The sequence below is a fragment of the Triticum dicoccoides genome, chromosome 3B (genome assembly GCF_002162155.2).
Source record: "Triticum dicoccoides isolate Atlit2015 ecotype Zavitan chromosome 3B, WEW_v2.0, whole genome shotgun sequence".
Taxonomy (NCBI): Eukaryota; Viridiplantae; Streptophyta; class Magnoliopsida; order Poales; family Poaceae; genus Triticum; species Triticum dicoccoides.
This window is the reverse complement of record NC_041385.1, coordinates 4,120,564-4,138,979: the sequence shown is the minus strand read 5'-3', so window position 1 is coordinate 4,138,979 and position 18,416 is coordinate 4,120,564. Positions and strand designations below refer to the sequence as shown.

The window sequence follows — 18,416 nt, the reverse complement described above, 5'->3', positions numbered from 1 at the left end:
CTCAGCGCCGTTCCAAAGCGTCAGTGACCGCATTCATGCCCGGCCAGAGCGGACACGACCGCTCACTGACGTCGGCCGAGAGAGTGCCGCATGGGCTGCTTCCCAGTGCAGGCAACTATTGCGCATTCAAACGACACAACGGCCGCCCCTCCGTCCGTCCGTCGCCCACATTGATGGCACACAGTTGCCGAGGCCCCTCCACCGGCGCCACCCGTCCATCTCTCTGTCGCCCACCATTGCTATATAAACTGTTGCCCCGGCTATAGTAGTCGCAGTCATTCGCCTCCGATCCCTCTCTACACCACTCCCACCATGGATTCCTCCGGCGCCAAAGCTCTTCCGGACGGGCCGATGTTGGACCAGAAGAAGGAGATGGCCGCCATTGCTGTCAGCTGGAGGATAATGACATCCCAATGGAGGACGCTGTCGACGATGAATTGGCGCCAACCTCCTCCTCCGCGCCACTCTACAGGGAGAGCGACGACGTGGGCGAGGCGGCGTTCGGCAGGACCGATGATGAGGAGCACATCGGCGAGTCGGCCCCCCTCCCCACGACGACCATGAAGCCGACACATCCGCGGGCGAGTAGTGCATGGTAGGGTCGTCGTCGCTCTGGTCATAGGAAGGACACCGCTCCACCCCTCCAACCGACGCCAAGCTTGGTGGGCTCAACATCGGTGGCCTTATTAGTTGCTTAGCGGCGACATGGAGGTGGACAACTTCACTTCCCGGGTCTCCGGAGGCGGAGCTGGAGAGGCCGAGGCGAAACTGGAGAAGGTGAAGTTTCAGTTCACGGGGAACGGGCGCCGGTGACCATTTAGATTAGATATTAACTATACCTCCAGAGTCGTACTAGCACCGCTTTGATGTAACTGTAATGAAATATGTCATGTTTATATGAAATCCGGATGTGTTTGAACGATTTTCGTGCGATTGATTCAAAGTGTTGTTAAAATGTATGCGGCTATAGTTGAATGATCGCCTCCTGCATTCGCGTGCACGCACTGGTCCTTCTTGTTCATGGATGGATACGGGAGGAAATTGTTGGAGATGCCCCACCTAGAATTTCGTATCGAATGGGAGTATCCCTGCGTGCTTATAAGGCTAGTCATAATGGGACTAACTTAGCAAGTAATATAGCGCATTCCGAGATTTTTTTGCTTATGTGGCATGTAGTTAATGAGAAGTGGTAACATAATATGTTACTGTAACATAGCGCTTTTCAAGACAAGATGAGTCTACAAGCTAATTAATGAAGTCATCTATGACACTACTACTATGTTATTTTGCACTATGAAGGTACTACCTCAGTCTAGGTGAATAAGTCATTCGCGTAGTTCTAGGCCATCGATTTGAGGAATTAAATATGTGTTATATGTCATGAAAAGTATATCACAAGATTTCTACACAGATGTAGTTTCTAAATATATATTTTTTGTCACATATAATACATATTTAAATAGTTAAATCGTCGACATAGAACTGCGCGAATGACTTATTCACCGAGACGGAGGTAGTAGTAACTTAGGCTAGTGTCATATGCATGACAGTAGTATAAGTTACTCCCCACTATGACCAGCCTAACTAGTCCTGTCACCACTGTTAATTTAAGTAGCTGGAGTCAAAGGCGTTCAATCGAATCAACGTTGATTAGTTATGGCGACGAGCTAGTCTAGTGTTATTTATTCAGTCTACCACGCGTAATTTACGACGAGAGAATTGGGTCACCTCTGAGTCAACTTTAAGAAACCTTGACCTAAATTTTAATGCTTCATGATGTAAGTTTACTTGGATGTTCAGCTTTCAACTGTTCAACACCAACCGACAGATTAAGCATTTGAATCCAACGCACAATTTCCCAACGGTCCACTCCTTGCTACTACGTTCCAAAGCGGAGCTGCATGGTAATTATTTTGCATGAGGTCCATTGTCCTCCGGTGCCTAGTGGTACTCCCTCCGGTCCTTTTTACTCTGCACATTGGATTTGCCGAAAGTCAAACTTAGCTAAGTTTGACTAAATTTATATTAGAAATTATTAGCATTTATAATATCTAATAAATATAATATGAAAATATATTCCGAGATGAATCTAATGATATTGGTGTTGTTATGTAAATGTCAATAATTTTTTATATAAACTTGGTCAAAGTTGGATGAAATTGACTTCAGACAAACCTAATATGCAGAGTAAAAAGGACCGGAGGGAGTACCAAAAAATGGAGCCGGATTTATGAGGCACACCAATAACAACACTGACCATATGACCACCAGGACTTTGAGAAACAGTACTATATGGCTGCGGTAAATCTTATCAAGATCTTGCCAAGTAAAAGAATTCCTCATTTTACCACTTTTTTACGAGTTCTCATGTTACCGCCTGGTTGTGCAATATTTCACATTTACCTTGTCTAGCCAGACTTTCAATTGTAATGCCCATGTGACGTCTGACTAGAACGCCACGTCACAATTTCTTTTAACACAGTACAGACGTAGACGCTCATATATATGTATACACTCATCTCTATAAACACACACGCACACCCTGTCCCTATCAGCACCTCCGATAGATTCGCTCGGCATATCATCTTGAGATTGATGAAGTCATCAAAGGCGTCTCGTAGTCGACGGGAACATCTCCTCCCACTGAACGCACATCACCGAAAATCCTAAAATAAATCCAGGATAAATACAAGCATCAGGACTTGAACCCTGATGGGCTGGGGATACCACTGTCCACCTAATCATCCAACCACAGGTTGGTTCACCACGTCACAATTATTCTAAATCAAAATCCCGGGTGATGCTTGGGTTTCCAATCAATTGCACATGTCGAGTCTAAAGCACATCCTACGTTCACAAATATAAGATATTTTAGATATTTCTATATGGATTACATATAAACTGAAATGAGTGAATAAATACATTAAAAAAAACATGCCTATATATACATCTGATTCATAAAATAATTACACCCTCTGTACAAATGCGATAATTACAAAGACGGTAAGATTGCACCACAAACAACAAACAGTTGATAATTGAGCCGAACTAATGTCGATTGCTGAAACTGGCAACCATCGATCGTGAGCAAGATTATTAGGAGTAAATTAATCCCTAACGGTTATTTCACTTTCGTTGTGAGATAAGAATTTTCTTATCACCTTGGCAAAACATAGAATTTCTCACGCTCACTGTCAACATTTAGTATTTACACGCGGGCGTCCTCCTCGAGCTGCCGAATCTGACTTAAGTTTCATATATACAAAAATGAAATGAAAAATATTGCCGGTCAAATATTTCAAAGCCTAATGGGGCATTCCATTGCAGAGTCGACACCCATGTCGAGGCCATGTGCACGCATCTGCGTTGCAGAGCTAAATTCCAAAGCCAGCAACTGTTCATCAAATAAACAATCTCACCCGAATAAAAGATTTCTGCTTTTCGGATAGCGAAAAATGTACAGCGCGGTAGCTAGGATAACTAGATAAGAGTGTCCATGGCCGGGCACCCTATATCCGTCTCATACTTCTGGCCAGGCCGTCCGATCATTGATCGGTTACAAAATCCGACCCAACAGAAGCTCTCAGACGGGCCTCAAACACCCGGACTGACCGACACCCCTTATATCTGTCGTAAATGTAGGACGAATATGAGGCGACCTAGGCACGCCCAGGCACGTCTGCCACGTCAACCCGCCTACCGCTGACCCACCCCGACCCCACAAAAATTCCTATCTGGCAGAAACCCTAGCTCACTCCGCTCCGCTCCCCTCCCTTTCCCAATGCTTCAATTTCCTCAATCCGCCAAATCCCTAGCGTCGGCGAGCATGTCCAGCACCGGCAGCAACTCCGCCGGCAGCTCCAGAGACGAGGAGGAGCTGGCGCTCCGTATCGCGCTCGAGCACTCGCGGGTCGATACGGGCGGCACCTCTGGGTCCGATGCGATGCCATCTGTCGCCCGTCGCCGCAGCGCCGACATTGGCACCGGCCTTCCCACCCCAAGCGCGGCTTTGAGAGGCCTGCACAAGCTGCTCCTCTCGCCCGACGACCTCCTCCACCTCTGGCCCGCTGCTCCGCGCGGGCAGCACTGGGTTCTAGTGCCTGCTCTGCCACAACCGCGGATGTGTAGTCTGGAGTCGGAGGCAACTGCCGCTCGCCGTGAGAGGCAGAGGGCAAGGGAGATGGCGGGTGGGTCCGACGCGTCTGTGCAGTCCGCCCGCCACCACCGGGTGCCCGACAAGGACGACTGTCTCCTTGAGTGGGTGTGCCGCCGGTCACTGACTGAGGTGGAGATGAAGGCCCGACGGCTCCGGAGGATCAACACCAAGCAGCTCCGCCTCGACATTGAGCAATCCGAGCGGGAGGCGGCGGAGGCAGCGGTAGAGGCAGCAAGGGTGGCCAAGCTCAAGCGCAAGCAAGACCACGTCGTCCGGCACTTGCAAGGCTACATCGTCATCTCTGATTCCACCTCCAACGACGGGTCCGACATGGACCCACCTCCTGCCGCAGACTCGTACAGCTGCGCCGGTGACGGGAAGGGCAAAGGGACGGCGAGGAAGTGGTGAACATCTGTCTTAATTTCAAGTTTTTAGATGTAGTTTGAACTTGTCTGCTGTATTATGTTTGGTAAGCATTTATTCGCAGGATCACATTAGTTTGGACAGGTAAATAACGGGGCGGTCGCAACCCACGCGCATTGCTCCACTCCCTCCGTTTCAAAATGTAGCGCGCTCGCGTTTTCTCGAGGTTCAACTTTGAGCATAAAATTAACCGATGAGACGAGACCGGCTGCGGCAGGAGGAAAAATTTTAATTGAAAAACTTGTTTTGAATACGAATTCATTGGTAGTATAACTTTTGCTCCCATCGCAATCGGGCTCGTTGGTTAAATTTATGATCAGAGCTGAAGCACGGGAATCAAGGACGCAGTATATATTTAGGAACGGAGGGAGTAATAGTTAATTAAGAAAAGAAAAGAAAAGAAAAAGAAAAAGGCTGGCGGCTTTTTGTGGTATGTGGTTTAACTCTAGGCTAAAGAAAAAGAAAAAGAAAAGAAAAAGAGCCGGAATGGGCATGCTATTAACTCTAGGGCTAGGCTAAACAAGGCACGGTGCTCAATCATCATCAAGAAAGTAAAAGTAAAAGAGAAACCGCGTGGCAAGAGAGAGAGAAAAAAGAAGAAGGGAAAAGGCGCCCACTCCATCCATATGAACACATGAGGGAAGTGTTAAAAAAATGAGATTAGAGAATGGAAAGTGATAAAAGTCTTAGCAAAGCCGGTCTTCCTTTTTCCTCTCTGTCTCTGCTCACTAGAGTGGAATTCAGTCCAACGGAGGGAGGGAGGGAGTCATCAGTGGGTGGCAGCAAGATCACGGGTAGGTGAGACTGAGAGGGGAATTCATTTTTGGTTTAGGAAAGAATTCATTGTTTCTCCTCTGCTTTGCCAGTGCCCGTCTCGTCTCGTCTCATGCTTGTTTCTCTTCCCGTCCGCGGTTACCTTCCCCGCTGCATCCCCGCCTTCAATGCCACCACCGCTCTACTGCTGGATCTGATCTGATCTGAGTGAGCCACCGCGTCCGCATCCACTCTCCCATCTGTTCCAGCTGTTTCTAGAGGAGGCGATTTCTCCTTGGGTCTTCCTTCTTCTTCCTCCTCCTCCGGAATTCGGTGCGAATCCAGGCAGGTTCGGGTTTCTTCTTGCCATTTCCTCCGTTTCTTGAGGCCGCCGCCGCCGGCAGTAGGAGGAGGAGGGGAAAGAATTCTGCCTGCTTCCTGCGCGAATCACTCCGCGGAATCCGCTGCCGGATTTCCTTTCCTTTCTCCCCGCCGGATTCGGTGCATGGAACAACCACCTTCCGTGTCCAACACCAACAAGGCACTCCCGCTGCTGCCGCTGTGCTAGGCCAGGCTCCAATCATGGCCTCCTCGCCCTCCCCCTCGCCGGGGGCCACCAAGGCCTCCCCGGCCGCCTCCGTCGCGCCCGCCACCTCCTCCCCCGCCTCCCCGGCCCCGGTCAAGCTGCCCAATGAAACCCCGGCCGACCCGCCCGCGGCCCCTCCCGCGCCCTCCGCGGCCGTGCCGCCGCAGACGCCAGAATCCCCACCGCCCCCTTCTCCGTCGCCTCCCCCGGACCCCACCGCGTCGCCGCCGCCGGTCCCCGTCGCATCTCCGCCGCCAGCCGCATTGCCGCCACCCTCGCCGCCCACTGCGGTGCCGCCGCCGCCCGCGCCTGCCGCTGACCCGCCCAAGCAGTCGCCTTTGCGGCCCCCTGCGCCGGCCGCGTCACCCCCGCCGCCAAAGACCACTTCTCCACCACCAAGCCCGCCGGATCGCTCGACCGCGCCGCCCGTGGCGCGGTCACCACCGCCGCGGCACCCGGGGTCGCCGCCTCCTCCAACCGAGCCGCAGGCGCCGCCGCCCTCCGTCAGTCCCATCATCAAACCTCCCACCAGCCCCTCCCCAACCTCTCCCACCGTCCCTGCTACTCCCACCGCCCCCTCACCGCCGTCGACGCCAGGTTTTGGTCCTCCATCTGTGCCTAGCGCCCCAACAACAACCCCGCCAACACCAATCGGTCCGAACATGCCACAGGACCCCTCATGGCAGGACAGCGGCCCCTCGCCGAGCAGCCGTGGGTTGAATGATGGCGCAAAGGCGGGGATCGGCGTCGTCGTGGTGATCCTCGTGCTTAGTTTGCTCGGCGCCGGGTGTTGGTACAAGAAGAAACGGAGGAGAATGACCGGTTACCATGCCGGGTTTGTGATGCCTTCACCCTCACCATCTGCTTCTCCACAAGTGCTACTAGGTAAGTGCAATGAGCTCTGTAAGTGCATTCATGTGCTGTGAACTGATAACTGACACTCATTTCTTGTTCAGGAGGACATTCAGAGAAAACCAAAGCCAACTACAGCGCCGGGAGCCCCGAGTTCAAAGACACAATGTCAGAGTACAGCATGGGCAACTGTCGCTTCTTCACCTACGAGGAGATGCACAACATCACAAACGGTTTCTCTGATCAAAACCTGCTGGGGGAAGGCGGCTTTGGGTCTGTTTACAAGGGTTGCTTGCCTGAAGGAAGAGAGGTTGCCATTAAGAAACTGAAAGACGGCAGCGGGCAGGGGGAGCGCGAGTTCCAGGCCGAGGTGGAGATCATCAGCCGCGTGCATCACCGCCACCTGGTTTCTCTTGTTGGGTATTGCATCTCGGGCGACCAGCGCTTGCTTGTCTACGATTTTGTGCCCAACGACACGTTGCACTATCATCTACATGGTATGTATCGTATGTATGGTGTTAGTTAACCTTTCATTTTGATGCTGTGCGGCATCGATCTTTACATGTTCTGAGTCCCGACTGAACAGCTGTTGTATCTTCATGATTCTGCCGTGTCATATATATATAGGACGTGGCGTGCCGGTTCTGGAATGGCCAGCCAGGGTTAAAATTTCTGCTGGATCGGCTAAAGGAATAGCATATCTTCATGAAGATTGTAATGCCCATTCTCATTCATTCATTTGCTTTCGATGCGCTGCTTTCTTCTCATCACACCTGAATTTTTTCTTCCCTTTGGCAGGTCATCCCCGAATTATCCACCGAGACATAAAATCCTCTAATATTCTGCTGGATAACAACTTCGAGGCACAGGTAACAATGCTAACTTGGGAAGGGAAACCCGCTGTAATATGATCCTTGTTACTGAATTGGGTACTGTCCCTGCACCAGGTTGCTGATTTTGGTCTTGCAAGACTAGCCATGGATTTTGCCACGCATGTAACTACACGGGTGATGGGAACTTTTGGGTAAGTACAAGAAGAAACTGACTTGTACACAAGACAAGAATACTTCACATTTGCTTTTCTTTTCCTGATAATAATTGTTTTTTTCCCTTTCTTTATAGGTACATGGCTCCAGAGTATGCATCCAGTGGCAAGCTGACTGAGAAATCTGATGTCTTCTCTTTTGGCGTTGTCCTCTTAGAGCTCATTACTGGTAGAAAGCCTGTCGATGCATCAAATCCATTGGGCGATGAGAGCCTTGTCGAGTGGGTAAGCTTTATTTAGTACTAAATGCGGGGTTTGATAAATAAATGAGGATTCCACCTCTGTTGAAACAATGGAAAAGTAGCCACATGATAGCCCTGATCCATTCACTAGTAACTGAATCTTAATACGAAAAATCTACTACATTACCAAATATATTTATAGACAATGTGATGACGATCACATCTTCAGTTCCAATTACTATTTATCATGATTATTCATATAAAGGTAATAATATGTGTATCATGTGAAGTTGTGAACCAGCCAACTGAGAACAGCTTCTGACACAACCCTGTTTTAACCCTGGTTTATAAGATTGATTGATCCTCTGTGGTCAGCAACATTTCCTGAGTTAACACCAGAGTTATCTGCAGGCCAGGCCACTGCTCACGCAAGCGCTCGAGACTGGCAACGCAGGGGAGCTGTTGGACCCCAGGCTGGACAACAACTTCAACGAGGTCGAGCTGTTCCATATGATCGAGGCGGCGGCGGCCTGCATCCGACACTCGGCACCCCGGAGACCCCGGATGAGCCAGGTACGAGCATATCGATGAGATTACATGCATCACATCATCTTTTCAGAGCAGCAACCACACTACATCCCATTGGATTGGATTGGATCAGAGGTTAAAACATTTTTATCACTGGCTCATCTGCTCTCATCAGGTGGTGCGGGCTCTCGACAGCCTGGCGGACGGTGACCTGACCAACGGGGTGCAGCCGGGGATGAGCGAGATGTTCAACGCGCCCAACACGGCGGAGATCAGGCTGTTCCAGCGGATGGCGTTCGGCAGCCAGGACTTCACGACCGACTTCACCCAGTCTTCTAGCTGGAACAGCAGCCGCCAGGGCGGTGGAGACGTCGACGCCTCTGGCGGGCCGAGGCAGTCACAGCCATAGTGGTGTAATTAGCTAGGGCGGGGGTACTATTGCTCCTTGGTTCATTTGATGCAAATTCTTTGGGTGGATCGTCCGTCTTGGTTCTTTTTTCCGGGTTGTCGTCTCGGCTCGGCTGACTGACTGACTGGCTGACTGAAGAATGTGGGTATATTGCGTGTCGGGGTCTGTGGATTCGACAGACTGAAACTTACTGACCTGTTGGAGGGGAATTCGTCGCCGGGTTCGCTGGCCTGGCTAGCGTATGGGTTCTGCCTGTCTCGTCGTCTCTTTGGAATCCTGGGGCTGGGGGGGATGAAATGTGTGTTGTACGAGCTTGGGTTCTTGGTGTAGGTGGAGCTGAGAGACAGGGACATGGAATTGTTATGCAGAGGCAGCAGACAGGGTGCGCGCATGAGCACTGAGGTCGGATGGAGGCTGTGCGTTGCGTTGCGTTGCACATGGGAGAACATGTGGTGAAGGGAAGGGAATATGATATCTGTCATGTCCACTTCAGTTTGGCTCCTGAGAGCGAACATGCAAAAAAGCCTTTTAAAAAAAAATATTATTTTCTCTCTTATCAGGGATGTGTGTTTTACTTTTGGGCGAGATATTTTCAGAGAAGGGTTTTGCTCATATTTATGTTAAAGAATAAGACACCACACGTATTTGTAGTGAACGTAGACGACGACTAGTGTCTAGAAAAATGATATCGAGAAAATAACTAAGGTGTTGCCAAGTTACCGGTAGTAAAATGCAAAAACTGTTATTGAAGATAGTGGTGGTGCCGGGCGAGAAAAAAAAAAAAGAAGCGTTTTTGTTTCCAAGTCGACCGAGCGATGATAGCCGTAATTAATAAAGGACATGGAGTATCCTCATCAAGAAAGAAAAGAAAAGAGAAAAAAGGACATTTATATTCTAAGTAGAAACCTTGCACACGTCTTTTCTTTTCTTTTCTTTTCTTGGACAATTTAAGCAAGGGAGGTCCTGTCCAACTATCTATCTATCTGTCTGGTGCCCTTCACTTTACAGATGGAGGGAGGTATGGGAATTGGGTTGAGCAGCCAAATTTGACCTCCCCTAACCATCGCATGATGAGATGAGATTGATTGATCAACACACCCACACACACACACACACGAATACACGATGACAGACACCAGCTGTGGTGCATTTAGTCTCTCTTCTCTTGTCATGTGTGACGGTGGCCCATGCGCATCACCACTACGGACTCCCACCACCTACTACTAGTGCTAATCAGACACGAGCCAAGCCATTGTGTATCACTCAAAACAAGAACAAGAAGAAGAAGAAGAAGAAGAAGAAGCCAAGAATCACTCGGCGGTGGCTCAAGTAGCACGTCTGGGCTTAATCCTTCATCATCTACACTTTCCCCCTAGTGTTTGCATTTATAGGTAGCAATACTACCTTTTATACCTGAATGAATGGGCCAAAAAAGGTTGATTTCGACAGTATCCTAATATGCATCCTAGCCAGGCCACACCAACTATACTATACAAAGCGCTTGGTTATAATCCCATGGGAACCAAAAGCCATCCATGTGATCTACCAGTACAAAGCTCCAGTAAGGAACTCCCAGTTACACAGTTATTTGCTTCACAACATTTACGGGCTCGGGCTGCAAACCCAATTATTTTCATCTCCTCTGCTGCACATCATCTTATCTTACTACATCTAGTTGCTGAGCGATGCATCATGTTCGTTCGACTTGATACACACACCATGGATCAGTCCTGCCCTCCCCACTACAGCTCACACAAGATACAGTCAGCATACAACAACCTTTACACCGCAGCCCTTGCCAGTACGCTCATGGTAAACTTCACATCACAGCGAGGAACGTAGGCGCGACGAAGATTGCCTGCATCATCATCTGGTCAGAATCGCTCAGGGAAAAGCTCTATTCCACTTGTTAATTGTGTTATCTTGTAATGCACCCTTGATTATTATTACTATTCCACTTCGGCCAGATCGTCAGCGTGGTAAAGACCACAAGACTTCTTTATGGAAGGAAATCTGAGGAGCACATGAGAAACTTACATGGACTCTACGACGATGGCTGAAGCACCACCCCCGCCGTTGCACACCCCGGCAACCCCAAACTTGCCCTGTTTCTGTCTAAGAATCTGTGGTGGAGCAAAAACACTGCAAGTTCAGCAGTATGAAATTGAATGCAACTATACCAAAGGACGGGACAGCAGCAAGATCAAGATATCCAACTTAAATAAAAGCTATTTTTTTAGCTTAAGAGGAGAGAGATTCCAGAGCTACTCTACCAAGGCAAAGGAAGGGTCAATACCCTTGCGGATTATAAACAATTTTGATGAAATATAAAAGTATGGGATGGAAACATACATACCCCGAGCAAGGTGACTATGATTCGTGCACCACTGCAACCAATAGGATGGCCCAGGGAAACAGCGCCACCACTTAAATTCAGTTTTCCCTGAAATGGTGAAATGTCCATTAATATTCATAAAATTGTTTACAGTTACATATTTTCTGAAAAAGATAGTTTACTCAAGTTTAGCAGCTTACAGGAGAGATGCCAAGAAGTCTCTGGTTTGCCACTGCAACAACCTGCCAATGTCCAGAATATAGCTAAGTCTCACCCTCATGCTTCAGGTCTTATTACTCTTAAAAAAAATGAAAAGACCATTAACATACCGAAAAAGCCTCATTTATCTCATAATAATCTATTTGTGAATCTCGGAGACCTGCATTTGATATAGCCTTTGGGATAGCAAGAGCTGGAGTTGTTGTAAATAGCTCAGGTGCCTGAAGTTGTAAGTAGTGTCAATGCAACAAACTCTTTCTAATAATGCATGATAACAAGATAAAAGAAAAAAATAAGCACGAATCATAGAGGAAAGGATCATTGAATGAGAGCAGCAAGGTTCACAGTTTTGAGACAGGGGAAAGGATAATGTCGGTACAGGTCTTTCATGATAACAAGAACAATGGGTCAAGATTTCTCAAATGAAATGAAATTTGTCTCACCAACAATGATTAATGACAAGGCATGTAAGATCTACCTGAGCAGCATCAGCGTACCCTCTGATCCTCGCAAGAACTTGAAGGCCAAGGTTCTTGGCTTTCTCCCCACTGACCAGCACAATTGCAGCAGCACCATCGCTGAACATGGGAATATAAGAATGACACTACAGTTAAACTTCAGTAAACATTGCTTTACATAATTCATATTAACCACAAAGAAAGCCTAAAATTCGAGCTATGAAATAATCTAGCTTCAGTACACTCTTAAGATGATACATTTAGTACTGAAGACATACAACATAGTTTGGCTGCATACTGCATAGAGAAGGTAGTCTGATCATGTAAAAATGAAGATACAATGCTACTCTCAGAAGTGTCATAATTCTGAATGAAACTGTTCAGTTTAGAAGTATTCATCAGGGACACTTCGATCACAGAGCTCAATCCTCAATATCAACTAGCTTACATTCAAATGCTCTATTCAACATTGTGATATCATACTGGACAGTGGCTGCACATTAACTACTCTGCAAGGTTTCCATCTAAGAAGCTATCCACAAAGATAGTAAACGACTAGTCAGAGTACGAGAACAGCAAACCTTATACTAGAAGAATTGCCGGCAGTTACAGCGCCATTCTTCTTAAAAGCCGGTCCAAGTTTCTTCAGCTTCACTGGATCGTACTGTGCACATAGATTACCAGAGCAAACGTGTCAAAACCAGAAGGAGAAGAATAAAATGGGTATGCTGATGGTTACTATTGCCACAACTTAATTTCTGTATTCTATTGAATCTGCAACATAAAAAACTGAACCATGTCGGTTTTCAAGAAAATCAAAACATGCATAAATGACATAAAAGAAATTCCTTCCTTAAGATGGTCAATAGATTAACTAGATTGTGGGACTACCTTTGCAAGACTCTCATCCTTGTCAACTACAACTGGTGGTCTGCCTCTACCAGAAGGAATTTCAACCTGGTCAACAAGAATTGTTTGAAATTGGTACCTAAGCGTCAATATTTCATACAGAAGAAGAGTTTTGGTTGGGCCCTCAAATAATGCACATACCGGAACAATTTCCCAATCAAACGCGCCGCTGTCTCGAGCTGCTATTCCATGCTCATTGCTCTGGACGGCATAAGCATCCTACATGAAAGAGCAAAGTTCGTTCAGATAACTAGCATGTGCTGTTCTGGCTGTACAAAAAGTCTGAAAATGACAAGAATCGGTCAGAAATGCTGGCAACCTGCTCCTCCCTTGTAATGGAGTGCTGATCAGCACACAGCTCAGCGCACATCCCCATATGGAAATCATTATACACATCCCACAACCCGTCCTTGAGCATCCCGTCGATGAGGACATCATGCCCAAACCGCGACCCTCGCCTGCGATTCATCTCCACAGGAGGTCACTGTGAGCAATTAAGCTACACAAGAGAGGACCTTTGCTCCACCGAAAGCTATAATCAAGAGAAAAACTAGTAGAAACCTTGCCGTTGCAGCGTATTTGGGGGCATTGGACATGCTCTCCATGCCGCCGGCGACCACGACGTCGTTGATCCCCAGCTGAATCGACTGCGCCGCGAGCATGACAGCTGCCAGGAGCAGGTGAACAACATAAGTTTATGAGCAGCAGTGACAACTGACAAGCAACTTTGTAGGTGAGGGGATGAATTTTGGATACCCTTCATCCCCGAGGAGCAGACTTTGTTGATGGTGGTGCAGGGGACGGTGTTGGGCAGGCCGGCGCCGAGGGCGGCCTGCCTGGCGGGGGCCTGGCCGAGGTTGGCGCTGAGGACGTTGCCCATGAACACCTCCTGCACCAGCGCCGGGTCGACGCTGGCTCGCCGAAGAGCGCCTGATCAATCAATCGGATGTAAGACGTCGGAGGATGGCTGACCGGCCGACGGCTCGGATCCGGCCACCGCGAGGCGATTTGAGCGACTGCTTGATTACTACTGGCGGGGGAGTGAGAAAGAAGAGAAATTTGGTTACCCTGGATGGCGACGGAGCCGAGCCTGGTGGCCGGGAGGGAGGAGAGGGAGCCGAGCAGCGCGCCGATGGGCGTGCGGGCGACGCCGACGACGCACACGTCCCTGGGATCCAGGCCGCCGTCGGGGGCGCTGGTGCTCGGGGGCGGCGCCATGGTCGTGTTGGGCCGGCTTCGCTCCTGCTCCGCCGTGTGCTAGCCACGCTAGTGCTCGCCGGCGGCGGGCGGATTTGGTCGGAGAGAGGGAGAGACGGGGACGGCAGCGATCGGAGAAGAATGACTAGGAGAGAGAGAGAGAGACCATAAATGCCGTGCCGTTAGAGGATAACGGAATGCCGTTCTGGGCTTGGACTCTACCAGATATAAGGTGGGCTTGCCTTCTAGACTGGCCCAGCATATTTTTTTATTCTCAAAAAAAAAGCCAGCATTTTCTTCTGCCCATGCAAAACATGATCTATTATTAAGAAGAAGAAACAGACAAGGCGAGAAATGATTTATTATTGGTCACTTGGTGATGAGCAGGCCGATGAGGTCGCCCGCAACGCCGCACCGCTCCGTCGTCTCGCGATCCATGTCGGCCACCGGAGATGAGTGTCTCGGCATATTGCCCACCGTTGAAGCTGGGGCGGGCATCAACCATGAGTTCGGTTGCCGCAATGACATGTGCCTTGACACATACATCCCACGCGGGCCCCTCGGGTTTGCCCTGGTGCTTACCGCCTAGGTCACAGATGACTGCAGCGTTCTTCTTGGCGGTGCTGGTGGCGATTTGCAGGGCGACGCTGGCGAGGTCATGCTCGGTGGACGCGTGGCTGCTCTTTGGGTCGGCGCTTAGCACAGCCACACACAACGCGGGGTTAGTGGTCTTCTTGCATGTGCGGGCGATGAAGTCGATGTCGCTGCGGGCGGCGGGGAGGCCATAGGACAAGGTGGCGAGTACGACGAGGACCATAGCTAAGGATGTTGCAGCACTCGCTAGCACTTTGCACTTTGTATATACCTAGGCGTTGATGTATTGGTGTCATACATGGGGACTCTACATATCTATATATACACGCGCTATGGGGAAAAATCCTTATGATATGATCCGCCTTAATGATGGTCTATTTATTCTTTTTGCTAACCGTAATTGTATGTTAAATGAGTGGTACTACTAGCAAATCAAATAGTAGTAGTGATCCAGTTATTAAATGTCCAATGCATCTAATTGGCAAATAAGTGTAAATTAATTTACCTTCTTCATGAGAGGAAAAATGCATGTTGATAGAAAAAATTATACCAAAATCAACTAATAAATGTGCTCTAGCAAAAACATTCTTATGTAGTGGCATGGAGTATATACTTTTATAATATGGACGGCATGCGAGAAAATCCTTATGATATGATCTGCCTTAACCACAATATATTTATTCCTTTTGCTATATGGAGTGTAATAAGAAATCAAATAAGTAAATGAAGGATCGAGTGAGTACTCTAAGTCTCTTGAATTCATCAGTGAATACATGTACAGATTGTTTTGCAAATCAAGAAATAAATGTACTCTCATTATGCTTTCCATGAGTCGGAGTTTTGTTCCAAGAATGTACTCCCTCCGTTCATAAATACTTGTCTTTCTAGAGATTTTAACAAGTGACTACATACGGCGCAAAATGAGTGAATCTACACTTTAAAATATGTCTATGTACATCCGTATGTTGAGTCCATTTGAAATGCCTAGAAAGACAAGTATTTGGGAACGGAGGGAGTAATAAATGGAGACAGTCAACTAATGAAGTACCAACTACAAATATATTTACCTTTACTAATGAAAGTTGATACGAAGTGTATCTGGACATGGCAATCCCACCACCTAAATTTTATCATTCAACAATGATTTATAAGTTGGTCAAGAAGAACAATTATGTACAATTAAGAACATAGAAAGGAACAACCCTATCATGTTGAGACCGAAACTGTCGTCTAATCCCAGTTGGTATGAACAGTAAAATACAAAAAATTCTGAATTTTTGTCAACGAACTTTTCTTAGTTTTTCAACGAATGTGTTTTCATCATGGCATTGATGATCTGGGAAAATTCAGGTTTTTTTTTCCTGAAATTGTTCAACAGCTTGCTAGGAAAGAAAAGCCTACTGCGATGCAAACAGAGCACATAGGCCCCAGGCTAAGTTATGATTTGCTTCTGGGCCTCCTCCCTGGGCGATGTGGTACCAAACGGTGATATGTCTTGTATGCCCTAGGGCGAAGCTATGTCTCGCTTCGTGCGATACAGAAGCTAGTATCGCCTGAGGAGCACGAGACTGGACCCGCCGCGGGAGGCCACAGGCCTCAAAGCGCTCGCTATTTTTGTTTTCTTTCACATTTTTTTGTTTATACTTATAAACATTCTAAATATATATATATTACAGAAACACTTTATATTTAAAAAATGTTAATCATGCATTAGAAAATGTTAAATGTCTATAGAAAAATATTGTAGGAACACTTTACATTATTCTCTTTTTTTTCTCGACAAGCAAAAAAAATTTATTACTGAGAGGAACAGACAAGCCGAGAAATGATCTATTATAGATCATTTGGTGAGGAGCAGGCGGATGAGGTCGCCGGCGAGACCGCAATGCTCCGTCGTCTGACGGTCCATGTCAGCCAAGGGAGGCGTTTTGTGGATCGCCTTGAATGCGTTCTCGCATGTATCTCCTGCGCCCTTCCCCTCAGACACAATCTTCAACACATCAGCATAGTCCCCAACGTGGAAGCTGGGGCCAGCGTCGGCGATGAGGTCGGCTGCAGCAAGGACATGTGCCTTGACACATACATGCCACACTGGTGCCTCGGGTGTGCCCTGGTGTTTATAATCTAGGTCACAGATGGCCGCGGCGTTCTTCCGGGTGGTGTTGGTGGCGATTTGCAGAGCAATGCTGGCAAGGTCATGCTCGGTGGATGCTTGGGCGCTCTTTGGGTTGGCCCTTAGCACGGCCATGCACAATGCAAAGTTATTGGTCTTCTTGCATGTGCGAGCAATGAAGTTGATGTCGGCGTGGGTGGCGCGGAGGCCATAGGACATGGCGACAACTACAATGAAAACCATAGCTAAGGATGTTGCAACGCTTGCCATTGTAGTTTACACTTTGTATGAACCTAGGCGTTGCTGTGTTGATGTAATACATGGCGACTCTACATATCTATATATACACGGCACATGTGAGGAAATCATTAATCATACTGATATGATATGCCTTAATGATGGTCTATTTGTTCTTTTTGCTAAAGGTAAGCGCATATCAAATGTGTAATAGTACTTGCGAATCAAATAGTGATGTAGTTATTAAATGTAGAATAAATGCATCAAATCAAAAAATAAGGGTACCCCTACTTTCATTGAGCTTAGAATTCCCAAATTAATGTATCTTCTTTATGAGAGGAAAGATAAAGTAATCTTTGATAGTAGAAATTTATACAAAAATCAACTAATAAATGAGCTCTAGTAAAAAAATAGTAAATGCATTGATATGGAGTATAAATATTTATAGATGGACATCATGTGAGAAATTCATTATAATATTGTCTGCCTTTATCATGATATTCTTTTTGGCTACACACCTGCTGGGGCCCACAGCTATAAATATTAAACAAAATTTTAGAAATATTTTTAGTATTAAAATGTTTTTAAATATCTAGCACCCTAAAAAGTACAACCGATTTTTTCATAGAAACGACTAAAAGACAAAAAGAACAAATGAATAAATAAATAAACTCATGAAAAGTGTGCCGGCCCATTTTTCCTGGCTATCCTAGGGTGGAGCATATCCTATTTAACGCTACGAGGCCACAAATAGGAGGCAGCTCTTAACCAGCGCTTCAAGCACTTACGTGCATGTTCTCTTTCGGCCGGCTCATTAGCATGAGAGCTCGCTACACTTGATCGCTCAACAGCTGGATCGCTCGCTCGATCGGGTCTGCTACAAAAAAAATCTCTAATTCGGTCGTTCCATTGACCGTTTAACCATGTTCATAGATATTTGGAAAACAATTATCAGTTTTGAAAAAAAGGTTTATCAATTTGACAAAAATTTCACATTTTTGACAAAAAAATCATCGATTTTGAAGAAAAGTTCACAAATTTTAATAAAATCCATCGATTTTGAAAAACGTTCATCAATTTTGAAACAACGTTCACGAAATTGAAAGAAGTTCATCGATTCTGTTAAAGAGTTCACGACTCTGGAACAAGTTCATCGTTTTTGAAGAAAAGTTACGAATTTCGAAGATCATTGACTTTTTAAAATGTTGACGGATTTGAAAAAACGTTCATGAATTTTGGAAAAGTTCATTGATATTTATAAAAAGCTTACTTTTTTTTAAAAAAGATCTATTTTTATAAACAAATGTTCTTGAATTTGCAAATAGTTCACGCATTTAAGGAAAAAAATAAAAGAATAAAAAGTAAGAATAAAAAAGAAGGAAAAGGAACAAGAAAAGAAACCTAAACAACAACCGTCCAA

The 18,416-nt window shown here is 46.8% G+C and overlaps 3 protein-coding genes and 1 pseudogene across 3 annotated transcripts; 1 reads left to right on the top strand and 3 right to left on the bottom strand.

Annotated features, from left to right (window-relative positions):
- The first annotated feature begins 5,231 nt into the window (after nt 1–5,231).
- LOC119274258 (proline-rich receptor-like protein kinase PERK8) lies at nt 5,232–9,181 on the top strand. The gene is made up of 8 exons (XM_037554928.1): nt 5,232–6,803; nt 6,875–7,267; nt 7,398–7,484; nt 7,569–7,639; nt 7,718–7,794; nt 7,893–8,040; nt 8,409–8,570; nt 8,701–9,181. The coding sequence occupies exons 1-8, from the start codon at nt 5,915–5,917 to the stop codon at nt 8,932–8,934; spliced, it is 2,061 nt and encodes a 686-aa protein (XP_037410825.1). The 5' UTR covers nt 5,232–5,914; the 3' UTR covers nt 8,935–9,181.
- Nucleotides 9,182–10,420: 1,239 nt separating this feature from the next.
- LOC119274259 (acetyl-CoA acetyltransferase, cytosolic 1-like) lies at nt 10,421–14,219 on the bottom strand. Its single transcript, XM_037554929.1, has 13 exons — nt 13,923–14,219; nt 13,612–13,785; nt 13,417–13,522; nt 13,175–13,313; nt 12,997–13,074; nt 12,838–12,903; nt 12,528–12,610; nt 11,967–12,066; nt 11,599–11,709; nt 11,470–11,511; nt 11,291–11,377; nt 10,972–11,057; nt 10,421–10,792 (listed from the first exon to the last, which is right to left on the bottom strand). The coding sequence occupies exons 1-13, from the start codon at nt 14,071–14,073 to the stop codon at nt 10,759–10,761; spliced, it is 1,257 nt and encodes a 418-aa protein (XP_037410826.1). The 5' UTR covers nt 14,074–14,219; the 3' UTR covers nt 10,421–10,758.
- A 20-nt stretch (nt 14,220–14,239) lies between these two features.
- LOC119274176 lies at nt 14,240–15,160 on the bottom strand (annotated as a pseudogene).
- Nucleotides 15,161–16,356: 1,196 nt separating this feature from the next.
- LOC119274260 (pectinesterase inhibitor-like) lies at nt 16,357–17,057 on the bottom strand. The gene has a single exon (XM_037554930.1). The coding sequence runs from the start codon at nt 17,027–17,029 to the stop codon at nt 16,487–16,489; it is 543 nt and encodes a 180-aa protein (XP_037410827.1). The 5' UTR covers nt 17,030–17,057; the 3' UTR covers nt 16,357–16,486.
- Nucleotides 17,058–18,416: the final 1,359 nt, after the last annotated feature.